Consider the following 16,061-nt stretch of genomic DNA (forward strand, 5'->3'; position numbering starts at 1 on the left):
AAGGACATTGTGGATCATCTTGGTCAGGGCTCACAGGTACAGTGTACTCCCATTTGTTGCAAAACTCTGTGGGTTGGGGGTGAGTTTGAGGGGAGAGGGCACATTCTCCAGGGAGCTTTGAAGGTAATAGGATAGGGACAAGGACACTTCTTTATTTTACCAGGCTCTACACAGAACGATTACCCAAGGAGTTAATGACAGGGCAAGGACCACAAGTTTAAGTCTCTTACACCTGGCCTCTTGGTCCCATTACAGGAAACTGTTTCCCTAACTCAGTTGATCAGAAGAGGCACCTGGAATGTTCATTAAAGTACAGATTCCTCTATCCTTCCCTACCTAGATCAGCTGAACAGACTTTTCTGGGAATGAGCTGGGACTATTAACAAGAATGTTAAGTGATTCTTGCAGTTGTGTAAGTTTGGAACACATGTCACTGTTCATGTTGTCATGTTTCAAATGTGGAGTTTGGAGTCAAGGCAGGCTTGGGCTGAGAAACTCCTTTCTTCTACTTGCTAAATTTTTGGCTTTGGGAAATTTGCATACTCTGGGCATTGTTTCCTCATCTCAGAACTAGTGCAACTAATTTATTGGGTTGTTTTATTAAATAATAGAATGTATTAAAGCATATTACCTATTACCTGCCTATCTGTCTGTCCCCTTTCATTTTAGCCTCTAACCCTCAGGTTTGTCTCTTTTCCCCCGATTCTAAAAGAACATAAACTAGGTTTGGCCTATGTTAAAGATTATTATATGCGTTATTTTGAAATTGAATTTAGGCAGTTAAATGTGTAGTAACACAATGTCTTTTTTTATCTTTCAGAATCATGGTGTCCTGGAAAGGGATTTACTTTATACTTACCCTGTTTTGGGGAAGCTTTTTTGGAAGCATTTTTATGCTGGGTCCCTTTTTACCTCTCATGTTTCTAAACCCATCTTGGTATCGCTGGATCAACAACCGCCTTGTGGCAACTTGGCTCACTCTACCTGTGGTAAGTTACACTCTAGAGAAGGACACTGTGGCACCAAAGTGGCCCAAGGTATTAAAGTCAGATTGGAGTTGTAGAAGAAACACAAGTCCTTCAGTCCTTCATGTTATGTAAGAGACAATTTAGAATTTAAAGGGAGAAATTAAAAAAACAGGAGGAAAATAAAAATAGTTCATTTCCTTGATATAAAATACCTACGGAAGACCCATATGCCCTCACTGTTGTTGCTAGTCAGTAGATCTTCTCAGAAATGGACTGATGTGCCTGTAGCAGCTTTGACCTTGAATAGGTTATATTTCCTCAGTATGTTCTGTTCCTTCTTTTTTTCTGAGCGTAAGGTAGAACTTAATGTTAGTGGATATTTTGACCTGTTAAAGTAGAGACGTGAGACATATAATACCTGAAAAGTAAAACAAGAAGGGGCTACTCTTCCTTCTGTTTCTTTTGACTTGATTTGCTTATTTCTCCCCAGGGAGCAGGCTGCTGCCAGTGTCATATTTGTAAAGAGAAAAGAAAGCATCATGCTATTAATGCTGTAGACCCCTCCATGGGGTTTGATAGAGAAGTGTTTCTAGAAGCAGTGGTTCGTTTGTGTGTAACTACCTGGATAGAGTAGATGTTTCTTAAAAGTTCCCTGTAAATTGAGTTTTAACACCTTGTTTGTAATGCATGCTTTTCATAGTTTAGAAAGAAGTAAATAATTTTATAAATTACATTCATTCCTTGTTACAATGTTAATTTATTTTAAAATTTTTGTTTAAATATATCTGTTTTATGAAACATGAAACCCTCTCCCTTTCTCTCCCCCTCACCCGCCTCCCTCTCCTTCCCCCACCCTTCCTTTTTATGTTTGCACATAAAATTGTCTGTAGGCACTTAGAAGGGGATCTAGCATATAGGTAGATAGATAAATAACTGTGGTATGGCTTGATGTCTTTAATTCAAATATAAGATGAACCAAAAAGGTCTATGAAAAGGAAAACCACAGTAAAATCCAGGGATGATGATGATGATAGCTGTTGAGCCCTACAGGCCAGATACTGTGCTAGAAGTATACGGGCATGACCTCATTTCAAGTGTCACCATTATCCCCATTTTACAGAAGAGGAGACTCAAGCTTTGAGAAATTAAGCAAGTTTTCCATAGTCATACATGTAGGAAAAGAGGTGAATTTATTTAAACCCAGTCTCTTAGACCCTAGAGCCTTATGTTACATGAACACCTTCAAGGATTGGTCAGCATCGCTTGGGGCCTTACCTGGTGGTAAGAAGTTGGTGGGGACCTTACGAGTTTCTCAAAAGAAGAATGTTTGGGGTTCCTTAAAGCTAGGGGAAATACCTGAGTTGAGAAAAAATGATCTGAGAAGGTCATAACTCAGTGTCAGTAGTGTGATGATTTCCTCATATTGGAAGAAGAAAGTTCGGTAAGAAATGGTCATAGAAAACCTATTATTTTGCTAGAGAAGCTAAGGGCACAGGATGTTGAAACACCTAGAACAAAGACATATTGATAAATATTTGGTGGATGCTTAAGACAGACATAAGACGTTTTAAGTCAAACTAGCCTAAAAGTTGGTAAAGAGGGTTATACTGAATTCATTAAAAAAAAAGTTGTACAGTTTTCTCCTCTATTTTTTGACAGAGTTTGGGTAAGGTTAATATTTTTTCCCTTATATTTGATAGAATTCACCAGTTAAACCCTCTGGGTTTAGAATTTTCTTTGTAAAAAGATTTTTGGTGAAGAATTTGCTTTTTAAATAATAGGCTATTCAAAGTTTGTTTCATATTTTGTCGATTTAGATAATTTGTATTTTTCAAGAAATTTGTCCCTTTTATCTTAGTATATCACTTTTATCCTTTCAATATCTAGGACCTATAGTAATACCCCTTACTCATTTCTGATATTGATCAATTTTTGTCTTTTCTCTTTTTTTGTGATCAGTCTTCTTTGATATTAGTCAGTTACATTCATTTTTTCAAAGAACCAACTTTTGACTTTATTGATTTTTCTCTGTGTTCATCTCTGTTATTTCATCAATTTCTGCTATTTATTATTTCTTTCTTCCTATTTACTTTGAGATTAGTTTGCTCATTTTTTAAGCTTCTTAAGGTAGAACCTGAAATCATGGATTTTAAATATTTCTTCTTTTCTAATATAAATCTTAAAGATGTATGTTTCCCTCTAAGTATTGTATTTGCTACATTCCACAAATTTTGACATGTTGTATTTTCATTATCATTTAGTTTGAAATATTTTCTAATTATTTTTATGCTTTCTTCTTTGATCTATGGGTTTATGTAATCTGTGTTTAATTTCAAAATATTTGGAGCTTCTCAGACTATTTTATTGCTATTGATTTCTAATTTAATTACTTTACAGTCTGAGAACATACTCTGTAAGATTTCAGTCTCACAAGATTTATTGAGATTTGTTTTGTAGCCCAACGTTCCATGAGTACTTAAATGGAGTATGTCTTTTGTAGTTGTTGGATGTGTTGTTCAATAAATGTCAGTTAGGCCAAGAATATTGATAGTTGGGTTCGGATCTTCAATAACCTTATTCAGTTTCCTCCTGTATCCTTACCATCATTTTCTTACTTACTTCAGTAAAGTGACAGCTTATTGAAGAAATGTATGTTATTATCAACTATGGTTATGCTTTGTCTCTTATTCCCTTCATGTTTTCTTTTTATATGGGCAGGCTCTAGGAATCGAACCCAGGTCTCTGGCATGGCAGGCAAGAACTCTACCCTGAGCCACGGTTACATCGCCCTCCTTTCATGTATTTTTAAGCTCTGATTTTAGGCTCATACTCATTTATGACTGTTAGGTTTTCTGATAAACTTTTTCTCTTTTATTTGTTAATATTTTTTCTGAAGTTTGCTTTGTCTGATGTTAATATAGCCAACTTTCTTATACTTACTGTTAAGTAGAATGGCATACTTTTTTCATTCTTTGCTTTCAGACACTCTGGACTTTATTTTCAAGTATGCCTCTTGTAGACAGTTTATAGTTGGATCCTGTTTTTTATCCAGTCTGGCACTTTGGTCAGTTATTTCATATACCTTTACTGTAATTATTTTGTTATTATTTCTATATGCTACAACATTTTTTTTTCCAGCTTTCTTTTAGGGAAATTGAATATTTTATAGTATTTTATTTAATTTCCTCTATTGACTTTTGAGCTATACCTCTTTGCATTTATATATTTTTTTGGTCATTTCTCAGAGATTGCAGAATGTATCTTTAGTATATCACAGTATGCTGGTTTGAAAGGATGTATGTCCCCCTAGAAAAGCCATGTTTTAATCTAAATCCCATTTTGTAAAGGTGGAATAGTCCCTATTCAATACTGTATATAATTAGATCATCTCCCTGGAGATGTAACCCAATCAAGAGTGGTCGTTAAGCTGGATTAAGTAGAGGTGTGTCTCCACCCATTTTTAAGATTTCTTTTTATATTTGGTTTTCAGCAGTTTGATTATAATGTATCTAGTTGTAGTTTTTTCATGTTCATTTTGCTCTATATCATTAAGCTTCTTAAATCTGTAGTTTTTTATTTTTTTTAATTTATGAAATTGGAAAGTTTTAGACCATTATTTTTTCACATATTTTTTCGGCTCCATTCTCACGTCTCCTTTTTGGGACTCTAGTTCTATTTATGTTACTTTATTTTCTTTATCCCACAGGTCACCAAAGAGTCCTCTCATTTTTTTTCAGTTTTTCTCTCTGTTCTTCATGTTAGATGATTTCTATTGATCTATTTTCATGTTGACTGACCCTTTCTTCTTCCATTTCTAATCTGCTTTCTTGTTCATCCAGTGGATTATTATGTAAATTACTGTATTCAGGTTCTGGAATTAATTTGTTTCTTTATTGGTTTCATTAGTTTCTTGAGACCCTTCATCTATTTATTCATTGTGGCCGTATTTCCTGTAAGTCAGCTGGATGACAAATCTGGTATCATTTACTCAGTCAGGGCTGGAAGCAGAAGTCACCCTCTTTGTTTTTTGGACAAAGTTCCTTTTTCCCTTCTTAATAGAAGGATCTTTTGTATTTTTTGTATGTTATGTATGTATGTATGTTATGTAAGTTATGTATTGTAACTTTGTGGATTGCAAAAGTACTCAGTAGGATCCTTGAACATTCATCTAACAACTGTTTATTAAGTGACCATCATGTGCCTGGAACTTTGCTAGGATGTGGTATTGACCAGGACAGGTATGATCTCTGTCCTGGCGCATATATGAGCCCTCCGTTTCTTAAACTCTTAGTTGTAGATTTATACAGCTCAACTGATTTCTTTTCTGGCTTTCACTTAATTGAAAAACAGTTTCCTTTGGTGAAGAAGAAAAATTGATTTCCCTGGCTGTATGTGTGTGTTTTTTTTTTCCATCAATAAGAAATTTACTTGTTTTAAAAAAAATCCAAATGCTGGCATTATCCAGAAAAATTTAACAGGTTTATTTGTAGTTGTTAAGTTGAACTGTTGAAACTTGTTCACTGAAACATTTTGACCTACATTAATGCTTTATGTCCCCACAGTTATATTAAAAATTCACATATAAATGAAAATGGAAAAATTGCCAGTATCTGATTTCTGTCCCCTATTTTTTCATTCACAATCATATACTTAGATATCTTTTGACCGCATAGGAAAAAATACCTAATATTCAAAACTACCAATAACAGAAAGAAGAGAAAAAAAATTTTTTTTTTGAGAATGAAATGTTTCCCATCAAAGTGGATTCTTAAGCATGTTCCCCACGTATGCAGCGTACTAGCTGGATGTCTTTTGGCATAATCGTTGCATGTATGGCATGGACAGCACATAGACTGCTGTCTTCAAAAAGTCCAGCCAGGTAGGCCTCACTTGTCTCCTGCAAAGCACTGATAGCTGCACTCTGGAAGTGAGATCAGTTTTGAAATCCTGAGCAATTTCTTGCACTGGACACTAGAAGGGAAGTTTGTGAATCATAAGTTCAGTGGACTTCTTATAATGTCTAATTTCATGGAGTGCCACAGTACCAGGCCTAGGCCGTAAGTTTTTAAATTTTGATTTTTTTAATCAACATGAAGGTGTGAAGCCCAGTGTTTCATTGCATCCCTTAAACATACTGTTTAATGTAAAGTATTCATTTTGTGAAGTTGCATTAACAACTCTCATTTTCTTATTTACAAGGTATTTCTCCATAGAATATTATACTTATATGACTAAAATAAGCATAATGATCATTATGAGTAGATATATTTTTAAAAACTCTTCTACAGACTATATATCAAATAGTCCACTTATATTCTTTATAAAACCAGAGACATTCTCTATAGAAAAAGTTTGACTCTTTTCTAGTCATTTATATCTTTTAGGGTTTTTTTCATCATTTGTAAAATAAGGACATTGGAATAGATGATCTCGGAGATCCATTCCAGAAACAGCTTTGCATATTTGATTCTAAAGCAACATTACGAGGAAAATGATTTTTTTGGTGACAGTCATATACTGTTACTACACCTCATTCTCTTTAATGAACTTTCTATAGTACATACTGTTTTGGTTATGAATCATGTTTTTGACTGAATCTCTCTGCGAAAACCTTGAAAGTTTTGAGAATTTTCTTGTAATTACTGCATTGGTAGGAATCATTGCAATTGTAATATTTTACAGTGTCCAATTTAATTTCTTTGGAGAGCCTATAAAAGCAAAGTGCTTTTCAACATAGACATTTGGTTTCAGTATTGGCTTTACCACTTTTTAGTTATTTGAATTTGATGAAGCTATTTAGCCTCTCTAAGCTTCTGTTTTTTTTTTTCATCAGTAAAAGGAGGGTACTAATACTACCTACTTATTATCTTATAGGGTAACGTGATAACTAAATGAGTTAATAAAATATAGGATTTTTAATCTAATGCTTGGCATTTTTTATGTATGCAATAAATGTTTGCTACTCTATTAGCTATAGAGGGTAGGCCAAGCTACTGTATCCAAGAAACTTCAAAATGTAATGGTAATAATTAAATCATTAAGTAAGGTTAAATCTTTATTCATTCTCAGGTCCAGGTTGGCAGGGAAGGCTACTACTCCTTGATGTCATTCAAGACCTCAGATTCCTTCCATCTTGTTGTTCCACCCAGACATAATGGCCTCTTCTGTATGGTCAAAACTGGGTCATTGCCGCTTATGTGACCCACCCTGTAATAAATGGAGAGGGGAAAGTTCTAGACCACACCCATCCCTTTTACACCAGTGACTCACAAATAGCACTTACTCTTCTGTGCACTCCATTGGTGATAAGTGAGTTACCTCTTTTAATTGTAATAGAATCTAGAAAATTTAGTTATGATTAGCCATGTACACAGTTCAAACTATTACACTGGAATAAATGTTCAATTTTACAAGACAGATTGCTGGACAAATTCTGTGGTAGGAATTCTGTGATAGGTGCTTCTATGTTATTACTATTAATACCATAATAATTACAGCAGAATTTCATTGTACTGGCATTTACCTTATACAATTTCAGTTACATTCAGTAAAATAGGAAAAGAGTGGAGGGAGAAGCAAATGAATTTATGAAGTTATGGTTGTTGTTTTTTTAAGCCTTGTTTCATCTGAGGAGAAATAGGAAATGCATATCTCTATACTGAGTGTGATTCTTGTATTGAAAGATAAATGTTCTTTTAAAGAATGTTTTAGTTTGCTAAGGCTGCTGGTATGCAATAAAACAAAGATGGACTGGCTTTATATAAGGGGATTTATTTAGTTACAAATTTACAGTCCCTCAGGGGAAAGGCAGCTAGCTTTCATCTAGGGTCCTCTATCACATGGGAAGGCACATGGCCATGTCTGCTGGCTCTTTCCCAGTTTCTGTGTTCAAATGGCTTTCCCTGGGGCTTGTTCTTTCTCCATCTCCAAATGTCTGGGTCCGAGCTCACTTTGAGCACTTCTCTTCTGACTCCTCCTTCTAAGCCTCACTTGTTGTGGAAGATACTCCCATTAGCTGACTGCAGATGTAACCAGCCGTGGATGAATTTCACATACTGATGATATAAGTCCACAGCCAGAGAACTAGGCACCATCACCTGGCCAAATTGACACCTAAACCTAACTACTACAGGGAAGTTACGGTTTATAGAAGAATCCTGCATAAAATAGAGTTCCCATATACCACTCTATTATTATGACCTTGCAGTGTTGTAGTACATTTTTACAATTATACTATTAACTGTAGTCCATGGTTTAAATTAAAGTTCACTGTTTGTGTTATGTGGTTACATGGACTTTTTTTTTGTTTGTTTGTGGTGTTTTCAGTTTATTTTTAACTTTTTTTGGTGAAATATAGCATATATACAAGAAAGAGACAAATTTCAAAGTACATTTTAACAAGTGGTTATTGAATAGATTTCAAAGTTTGGTATGGATTATAGTTCTACAATTTCAGGTTTTACCTTATAGCTGCTGCAAGACATTGACGACTAAAAAGAAATATCAGTATAATGATTCAGTAGTCATACTCATTTATTAAATCCTAACGTGTCTTTTATAACTCCTCCTTTTCCTTTGATCCGTCTCCCAATCTTTAGGGATATTTGGGTTATGCCCATTCTAACTTTTTTCATGTTAGAAAATGGGTGTTGACAATATGGGATAGGGGGATGGAACTGGTTGATATTCTTGGAGAGACTGGCACCTCTGGGTTTCAGGATTTATCTGGCCTAGGAACCATCTGAAGGTTTTAGGCTTCTGAAAAGTAAACTTAGTACATGCAACTTTTGTAGGATCTCAGATAGACCCTGGGTGTTCTTTAGAGTTAACAGGAATGATGTTGGTTGGGATTTGGCAAACTTTGGTAATTAGCAATATCTAGCTGAAGTTTGCATAAGAACAGTCTCCAGAATAGCCTCTCAACTCTATTTGAACTCTCTTAGGCACTCATACCTTCTTTTGTTACACTTCTTTTCCCCTTTTTGATGAGGAAGGTGCTGCTGATTCCATGGTGCCAGGGCCAGGCTCATACATGGGAATCATGTCCCATGTTTCCAGGCAGACTGGATGTCATGTCTCACTTAGGGGAGAAGGTAATGATTTTCCTTGGAGAACTGGGCTTAGAGAGACAGAGGGTCCACAACAAAAGAGTTACTGAAAGTAACTCTCAGGCATAATTATAGGCAGGCTTAGCTTCTTCACTACGGAAATAAATCTCATAAGAGCAAGCCTCAAGATTAAGAGCTTGGGCCGATTAATTTGGGAGTCCCTAGTGTTTGAGTGTTTTCAGGGGTGGGAAAGTTAATAATTCCATATTTTTTCTCCAGCCCCTCAAAGGACTTTGTCAATATGTTTTAATTATCTCCCCAGTAACATTAAGCCATACAGAATTACAAGCCCTCATTCCCATTCTGAGCTCCCTGTGTTTGGGTTGTTTAAATGAGTTAACCAGGCAGGTTGAGTTAGATTATTTGCTACTGAAAATTAAGGTTTTGGGCAAAATAAAACTCTCTTCCTTTGGTCTCAAACAGTAGTAAAATACAGACACTATCATCCTCTACCCTGTATTCTGATTTACTGTGGTCCAACCGGATTGGCTTCATTCTTATCTCTAATTGAATCCTGATCTCTTTTTTGGCTTCTTTAATGGTTGTTGTATGTTGCAATGCTGACTTTCAGAGCTGCAGAACTCCAACTCTAAGTCTTAGGTGTCGTGCAGGGACCCAAAATTCCAGGGAAATACCAGGTTATATATATAAAGCACAGCACTTCAAAATCTAGAAAGAATATTTAAAGCTCAGGAATAAATGTGACTGCTATAAGAGTTTACAATCTAGGCCCCAATTTTCTTTTAAGTTATTTTCTAAAATAAACCATACTATATTTGTCCTTTTGTTTCTGGCTTATTTTGCACAGCACAGTGTCTTCAAGGATCTTTCACTTTGTTGCATGCCTCATGACTTCATTCCTTTCTGTAGCTGCATAGTATTCCATCATATGCATACACCACAGTTTGCCTTTCTGCTGCTCAGTCTTTCTACCCTTCAACCACCTCCATCCATTGGACATTAAGTTCCATGGATTTTTTTTAAAGCAGTTTTATTGAGATAGAATCACATACTGTATAGTCCATCCAAAGGGTACAATCAGTGCTTCACAGTGTCATCACATGATTCATACCACAATCAATTTTACTTGTATATTATGTATTTTTTCCATCCTTTATATTTCAACCTGCTTATGTTTTTGAATTTAAGGTTTGTTTTTTGTAGACAGCGTATAGTTTCACCATGCGTTTTTATCTATTCTGCCAATTTCTCCTTTTGTCTGGAGAATTTAATGCATTTTCGTTGTGCTGGTTTGAAAGGATGGGTCATCATTTACTGTTGTTTTTTCTTGTAATCTTTTGTTACACACTATACATTTAAAAATTTTTAAATTTTAGCTCTAGGATTTACTTCCTGAGATACTGTTGAGTTTGTAATCAGTCAGCTGGTGATATGACAGGTTTTCATGAATATCAGCCCTCCCTATCAGGAAGGTCCAAGGAAGCCTAATGCAATAGGTAGGGACCTCTCTGTCTTTTCTGGTCTGCTGTCTTGTCCTGGCCTATACTTGATACTAGTTTTAGGAATTCCTCTAGTTTACAGGAATTTGAATACCGCTTCTTCTTCCCAGGAGGGAACTTCTCCCTCTCCTGGGTATTCTGCTGCAGGATTTAAGGCTGGTAAGCCTTTTCCCTGCCTCAAGGCTTTCTTACAACGCTTTAGTTGTCTTAAGCTGTTTTTGCCTGGAGGGACGTTCCAGGAGGGGCACTTGCTGAAGTGGAGCTCCCTGTCATTCTCAGCTGTCCCGAGGCCAGCGGCCCCAAGGGAGCACTGGCAGTCCTGGTGCTTCTCGGGAGAGGAGAGGAGGAGGGTCGTGGTGATGCACCAGGAGCTTCTTCCATGGCCCCCAAGACTGCGCTTTCTAGACCTGCCTGGAAACGCAGCCCTTCGCGGTCCTCCACGCCTCTGTGGAGAGCTCGTGACTTTAAGTCCTCGCTGCCTTTTTCTGGGGCTGTTTGGAACAAGGGCTGTCCTCAGAGCCAGACTCCCAGCCACCTGAAGTAGCTTATCAAAAGTCCTGATGATAATCGGCTAGTGCCCACCCCAGATCTTGGGAGACTGGGTTTTTATATCCCTTTCTGGCACTAGCAAGCCACGGCCTCCACTGCCGCCTCCACTGACTCCTGCCTTGAGACTGGGAAGTGGACCATGTAACTGCCGTGCAGAAGGAGCGTTTTACTGGCATTTCCTGTGATTTACCAGCCTCTCCCTTCCACTCGTCCTTGGATACTGCACAGTACTAGTCTCCAGGGTTTCAAAATCTTAGATTCAGATAGTTTTTTCTTGTTTAATAGTTGTTTTGGTGGTGGGGCTGATCCTTGGAGCTTTCTTCTCTACCATCTTCCCACAGTGGACTTGCAGATAATAATAATAATAATAATTATTATTATTATTATTGTTTTTATTATTTTTACATGGGCAGGCACCGGGAATCGAACCCGGGTCTCTGGCATGGCAGGTAAAAATTCTGCCACAGAGCCACCATCGCACCGCCCCCAGATACTTATTTTTTAAACAACATGCACACCATCTACTTTGTTTGATGGCTAGCTGGAGAAATAGCACTCCAGTCCAACATTGGAGCTGGGCTTACTGATGGTATACTGAACTTCCATGAGGTCTTTTCCTATGGGAATTTCAAGGGAAATTTCAGCTATTCCTGATTTTTACCTCACTAACTGACTTTAAAGTTTAGCACATAGTTAGGATTCAACTGCCATTGTAGCCAAGAAAATAGGATTTAAGGGATGATTTTGATTACTGAATCATATTCCTTTTTGCTTTCTGGTATATTGGAGTAGACAGAGGGGAATACCTGAAATCCCTAAAGTATTATTCAGCCATCATGATATCTGAAGTGATTGTAAAAGCCCTTATCTTGTGCCTTTGACTCTGTAAGAGCTGTTACTCACTTTATCTGGCCATTTTCTTGTAGGGCAAAGGCCCTAAGACTAACGAAAAATTTGAAGTCAGACATTAACTTTCAGTCCCTTATATGTACGTCATCTGGGCTAGACTCTGCTAGAATTAGCAGAAGGAAAAATATCTTGTCTCCCTTCCTTTTGGCTTATACCTTTGGTATTGAAATGATAGCTCTGCCTGCCCTCCGTTCCAATCACTTTCTCCTGTTGAAATGATATTGATAACACTGTCTCCTTTTCTGTTTTGAATTTGCTATTTGAAATTGTAATGACCTCATGCTAAAATCCATAAAAACATTAAACCCCCTAATCTCAAGGAGACAGATTTCAGGCCAATAGGCCATCTGCTGTCTTACTGTTTTCCTAGGAATAAACTCTTTCTCTCTTTGAAACCCCAGTGTCTCAGGAATTGGTTATTGGGCAATAGCATCCATGGCCTTTGTCCAGTAACACCATTGTCCTATTAAGTTGGTATACATTTGAAAAAACTTCTATTACCAGCTGTTTTTATTACTATCTTGTTCACTAGTTACAGCATATCAGAATTAAGGAATTTATAGTAGTTGAATCCCTACTAGTGAAGTGAGAGAAAATTGATGCTTCTGTCTTGAAATAATGAGCATCTCTTTTCAAAGAAATGGAGAAAAACTGTCTGGGTGTCTTTATGTGACCTTTTATTTCATACTGTTTTACAAGCTAAAAGAGTTTTTGTTTTGAGGCAAATAATAGAATACATCATTTTTATTAGAAAGAATTTAACAAATGGACTCTTTTCTCCAATATGGGTATATTTTATTTTAAGCAATCCCAAATAGTTAAAAGTCATTTTCTACTAAAAATGAATCTGGGTAAATGCACTTAAACGAATTATTGCTTCACAAGAACAATCCCAAAATGATCTTTTCTTTTGTTAGCTTCTCTTGTACATTTAAATATTCAGTTGACAAGGTTTTTCCTGTCTTATCATTTTTAAGGAGCACATTTTCAGTGTTAAATGAGGTTATAGCAGTAACATCCAGTGTAATCCACCTCTGTTTCAGAATCCCTTCTAGAGCCTTCTGCAACCATTTAGTCTCTCTCTGAATGGGGAAGAGTGATTGTCTTTTTTCACATCATTTTTTGGACATTCTATTCAACATCAGCAATATTACCAGGGCCAGACATTGCATGTGCCCAGAGCACTTTTTGCTGCTCAGAATTCTGAGTCTTACCAACAGTCTGGTTGTCAGTAGTCTGATTGTTAGTAGGTGATTACATGGGATTATGAAAATTACTTAGAGTCCTGTCCTTTCACCATGACTCATGATTTAGGAACTTGGTGGTCATCTTCCACCCCACCCAGCACACAGCATGCTGAACAAAGCAGCTATTTAATAAACATGTCTTAACGGAATGCAATTTCTATCTAGACTGCTGCTCTTAAAAAAAGGAATGCTTCATGCATCTATGTGATGATGTTAAGAATTAATGATTGCATATGTAGAATGGTATGATCTCTAAATGTTGGGTTAATTTCTTTTTTCCGTTAATTATATAAAAAAAATAATAATAATAAAAAAAAAAAGAGAAGGGATAATTGGAGCTGAAGGGATACAGACTGTACAACGGGACTGGATATAAAAACTCAGAAATGGACAGCACAATACTACCCGATTGTAATGCAATTATGTTAAAACACTGAATGAAGCTGCATGTGAGGTATAGGTTTTTTTTTTTTTCTTTCTTTCTATTATTGTTTTAATTCTTATTCTGTTGTCTTTTTATTTCTTTTTCTAAATCGATGCAAATGTACTAAGAAATGATGAATATGCAACTATGTGATGTTATTAAGAATTACTGATTGTACATGTAGATTGAAATGATTTCTATTGTTTTGTTAATTCTTTTTTAATTAATAAAAAAAACTCATTAAAAAAAAAAAAAAAAAGGAATGCTGTGTGTATTTGATGAATGATTTGGGATTAGAAGACCTAAAATAACTAAGGTTTTGGGGATCGTGGCCTAAACTGAGCCTGTAAAGCCAAAGATTTGGAGATGAACGATGTCATTGGATTTTTCTGTACTCAGACTGAATTAAGATCCACTGGAATGATAAATGAGTACAAGAGGCCTAAGGGCAAAAGTGATTATCCACGACCATGAGGAGAACCTCTTATCATTGTTTTCTCATCCATAGTGCAGTGCTTGGAGGATATAAACAGTGGTATAGAAAAGATCCCCAGAAATTGCTTCTTAAAGCCATTCTCCAAAATTGACCATGTAAATTTGTCTTAATATTTCTAATTCTAGGAAAAATCTTGGACCAGTTCTGTAAAAATCATGATAATTTTAGTCTTCCATTCAATGTAAACTAGAAAATTGTAATTTTTTTTAAGATTTAATATTTCTTATTGCTGAAATGGATATCCTGTTTTATACCAGGAATAGAACAAATACGAGAAATATGAGACTAGTGTCTTTTTGTTCTAGTCTTTTAATCTGGATTGTTTGAATTCTAAAGTTCTTTATTTCTGTATAGGACATTTGTTTTCTGTCTTTTCAGGAACTAATAAATAACGATGACTAGATATGTCTTGTCTGATATTAAGAATAATTAATGTGAACTTGGAATCTAGGCTGCCTGTAAGGTTTTATAACTTTTTGGTATATCCTTATAGAGCACTGGATGGCAAGGGAGAGAATGCCATTTGAGATGTTCCTTGACAGTCTGGGATTTTTTATTTTGATATTTTCCATAATGAAAACTAAGAGATTATTTTAGTAATATTGAAATTAGCCAGAAACAAATGTACGAATACTATAAGGTCTCACTAATATGAACTAACATTAATGAGTGAACTTTCAGAGTTGAAAGTTATTGAGAAATAGAAATAGTGTGGAGATTGGGCATTTGGTGCTGAAGGAATACAAATTGTGCAACAGGGCTGATTGAAAAAATTCAGAAATGGACAGCATAATACTACCTGATTGTAGTGCAATAATTTAAGTACATTGAATGAAGCTAAATGTGAGTATGATTGAGGGAGAAGGGCAGGGGCACATATGAAACCAGAAGAAAAGAGGATAAAGACTGAGACAGTATAATTTAGGAATGCCCAGAGTGGACAGTGTTGGTGAATAATTGTACAGATGGAAAAAGGGTTTTGTATCAGGGAGAACAAATTAATGCCAACATTGCAAGATGTTGAAAATGGATGGTATAAGGATGGAAGATGTACGGAAAAAAGTTCAGTCAATGCAAGCTGTGGTCTATAGTCAGTAGTAACATTGCCATTATGCCTCCACTGAATGTAACAAAGGCATTATGCCAAAGCTAAATGTTAGCAGATGTGTGGGGGTGTATGGGATTCTTTGTGGAAGAAAACGAAATGTCTTCATATAGATTATGGTGGTAAAGCATGTCTATAAAAAAAGAAAACATAAGTTCTACTTTAAAGTGTTGAGTTGATATTTGGGATGTATAGGTTTAAGATCTTTAACCCTTTTCAACGCAAAATTAATAACATACTTCCTCTTTCTACTGATTAAACAATGGGCATCCTACATTTCAGTTCTTTACAAAAACTGAAAAATACAGCATATTTAGAAAGCAGAGTAGAGCTAATCCAAATTTACCTTGTATGTGACTTCACATATCTTTTGGGTCAAGACATACAATTCAGTGATAGGTTTTAGTAGTTAATGATCCTTTATACATACAAGTAGGAAAAAAAGGTATTTCTTTCTTTGAGTGCAAGCTTAGAGGACTGCACCATGATCTCCCCTATCATGTAGTTTTCTATATAAGGACTTAAATTCTTAAAGACGTTTTGGAGTAGGCATTATAATTATTGGGCAATCATGGACCCTTCTGTAAATTTGGAAAAACCGTAGGCATTTTGTCCAGTAAAGTCCTTGTATATACATTTACGTATCTTTGCATACAATTTCAAGAAAGGGCTGTATGCTTACTGACCTCTGGAAATGCTTACTGACCTCAGGGCATCAAGCATGGTAGGTTAAATACACATATCCTAAAGGAAATCTTAGCTCTGGGAAAATAATTTAATGGGCACCTGTGGGAT

The 16,061-nt window shown here is 36.0% G+C and overlaps 1 protein-coding gene across 6 annotated transcripts in view; it reads left to right on the forward strand.

Moving 5' to 3' along the window:
• LCLAT1 (lysocardiolipin acyltransferase 1) overlaps positions 1-16,061 on the forward strand; it is a 259,010-nt gene that overhangs the window by 74,119 nt on the left and 168,830 nt on the right. For all 6 annotated transcript variants that reach the window (XM_077134977.1, XM_077134975.1, XM_077134981.1 and 3 more), the window contains one exon: positions 821-989. In XM_077134977.1, coding sequence (XP_076991092.1) covers positions 825-989 — 165 coding nt within the window. In that variant the 5' untranslated portion in view covers positions 821-824. The remainder of the gene's footprint in view (positions 1-820; positions 990-16,061) is intronic.

Source organism: Tamandua tetradactyla, chromosome 17 (assembly GCF_023851605.1).
Source record: "Tamandua tetradactyla isolate mTamTet1 chromosome 17, mTamTet1.pri, whole genome shotgun sequence".
Taxonomy (NCBI): domain Eukaryota; kingdom Metazoa; phylum Chordata; class Mammalia; order Pilosa; family Myrmecophagidae; genus Tamandua; species Tamandua tetradactyla.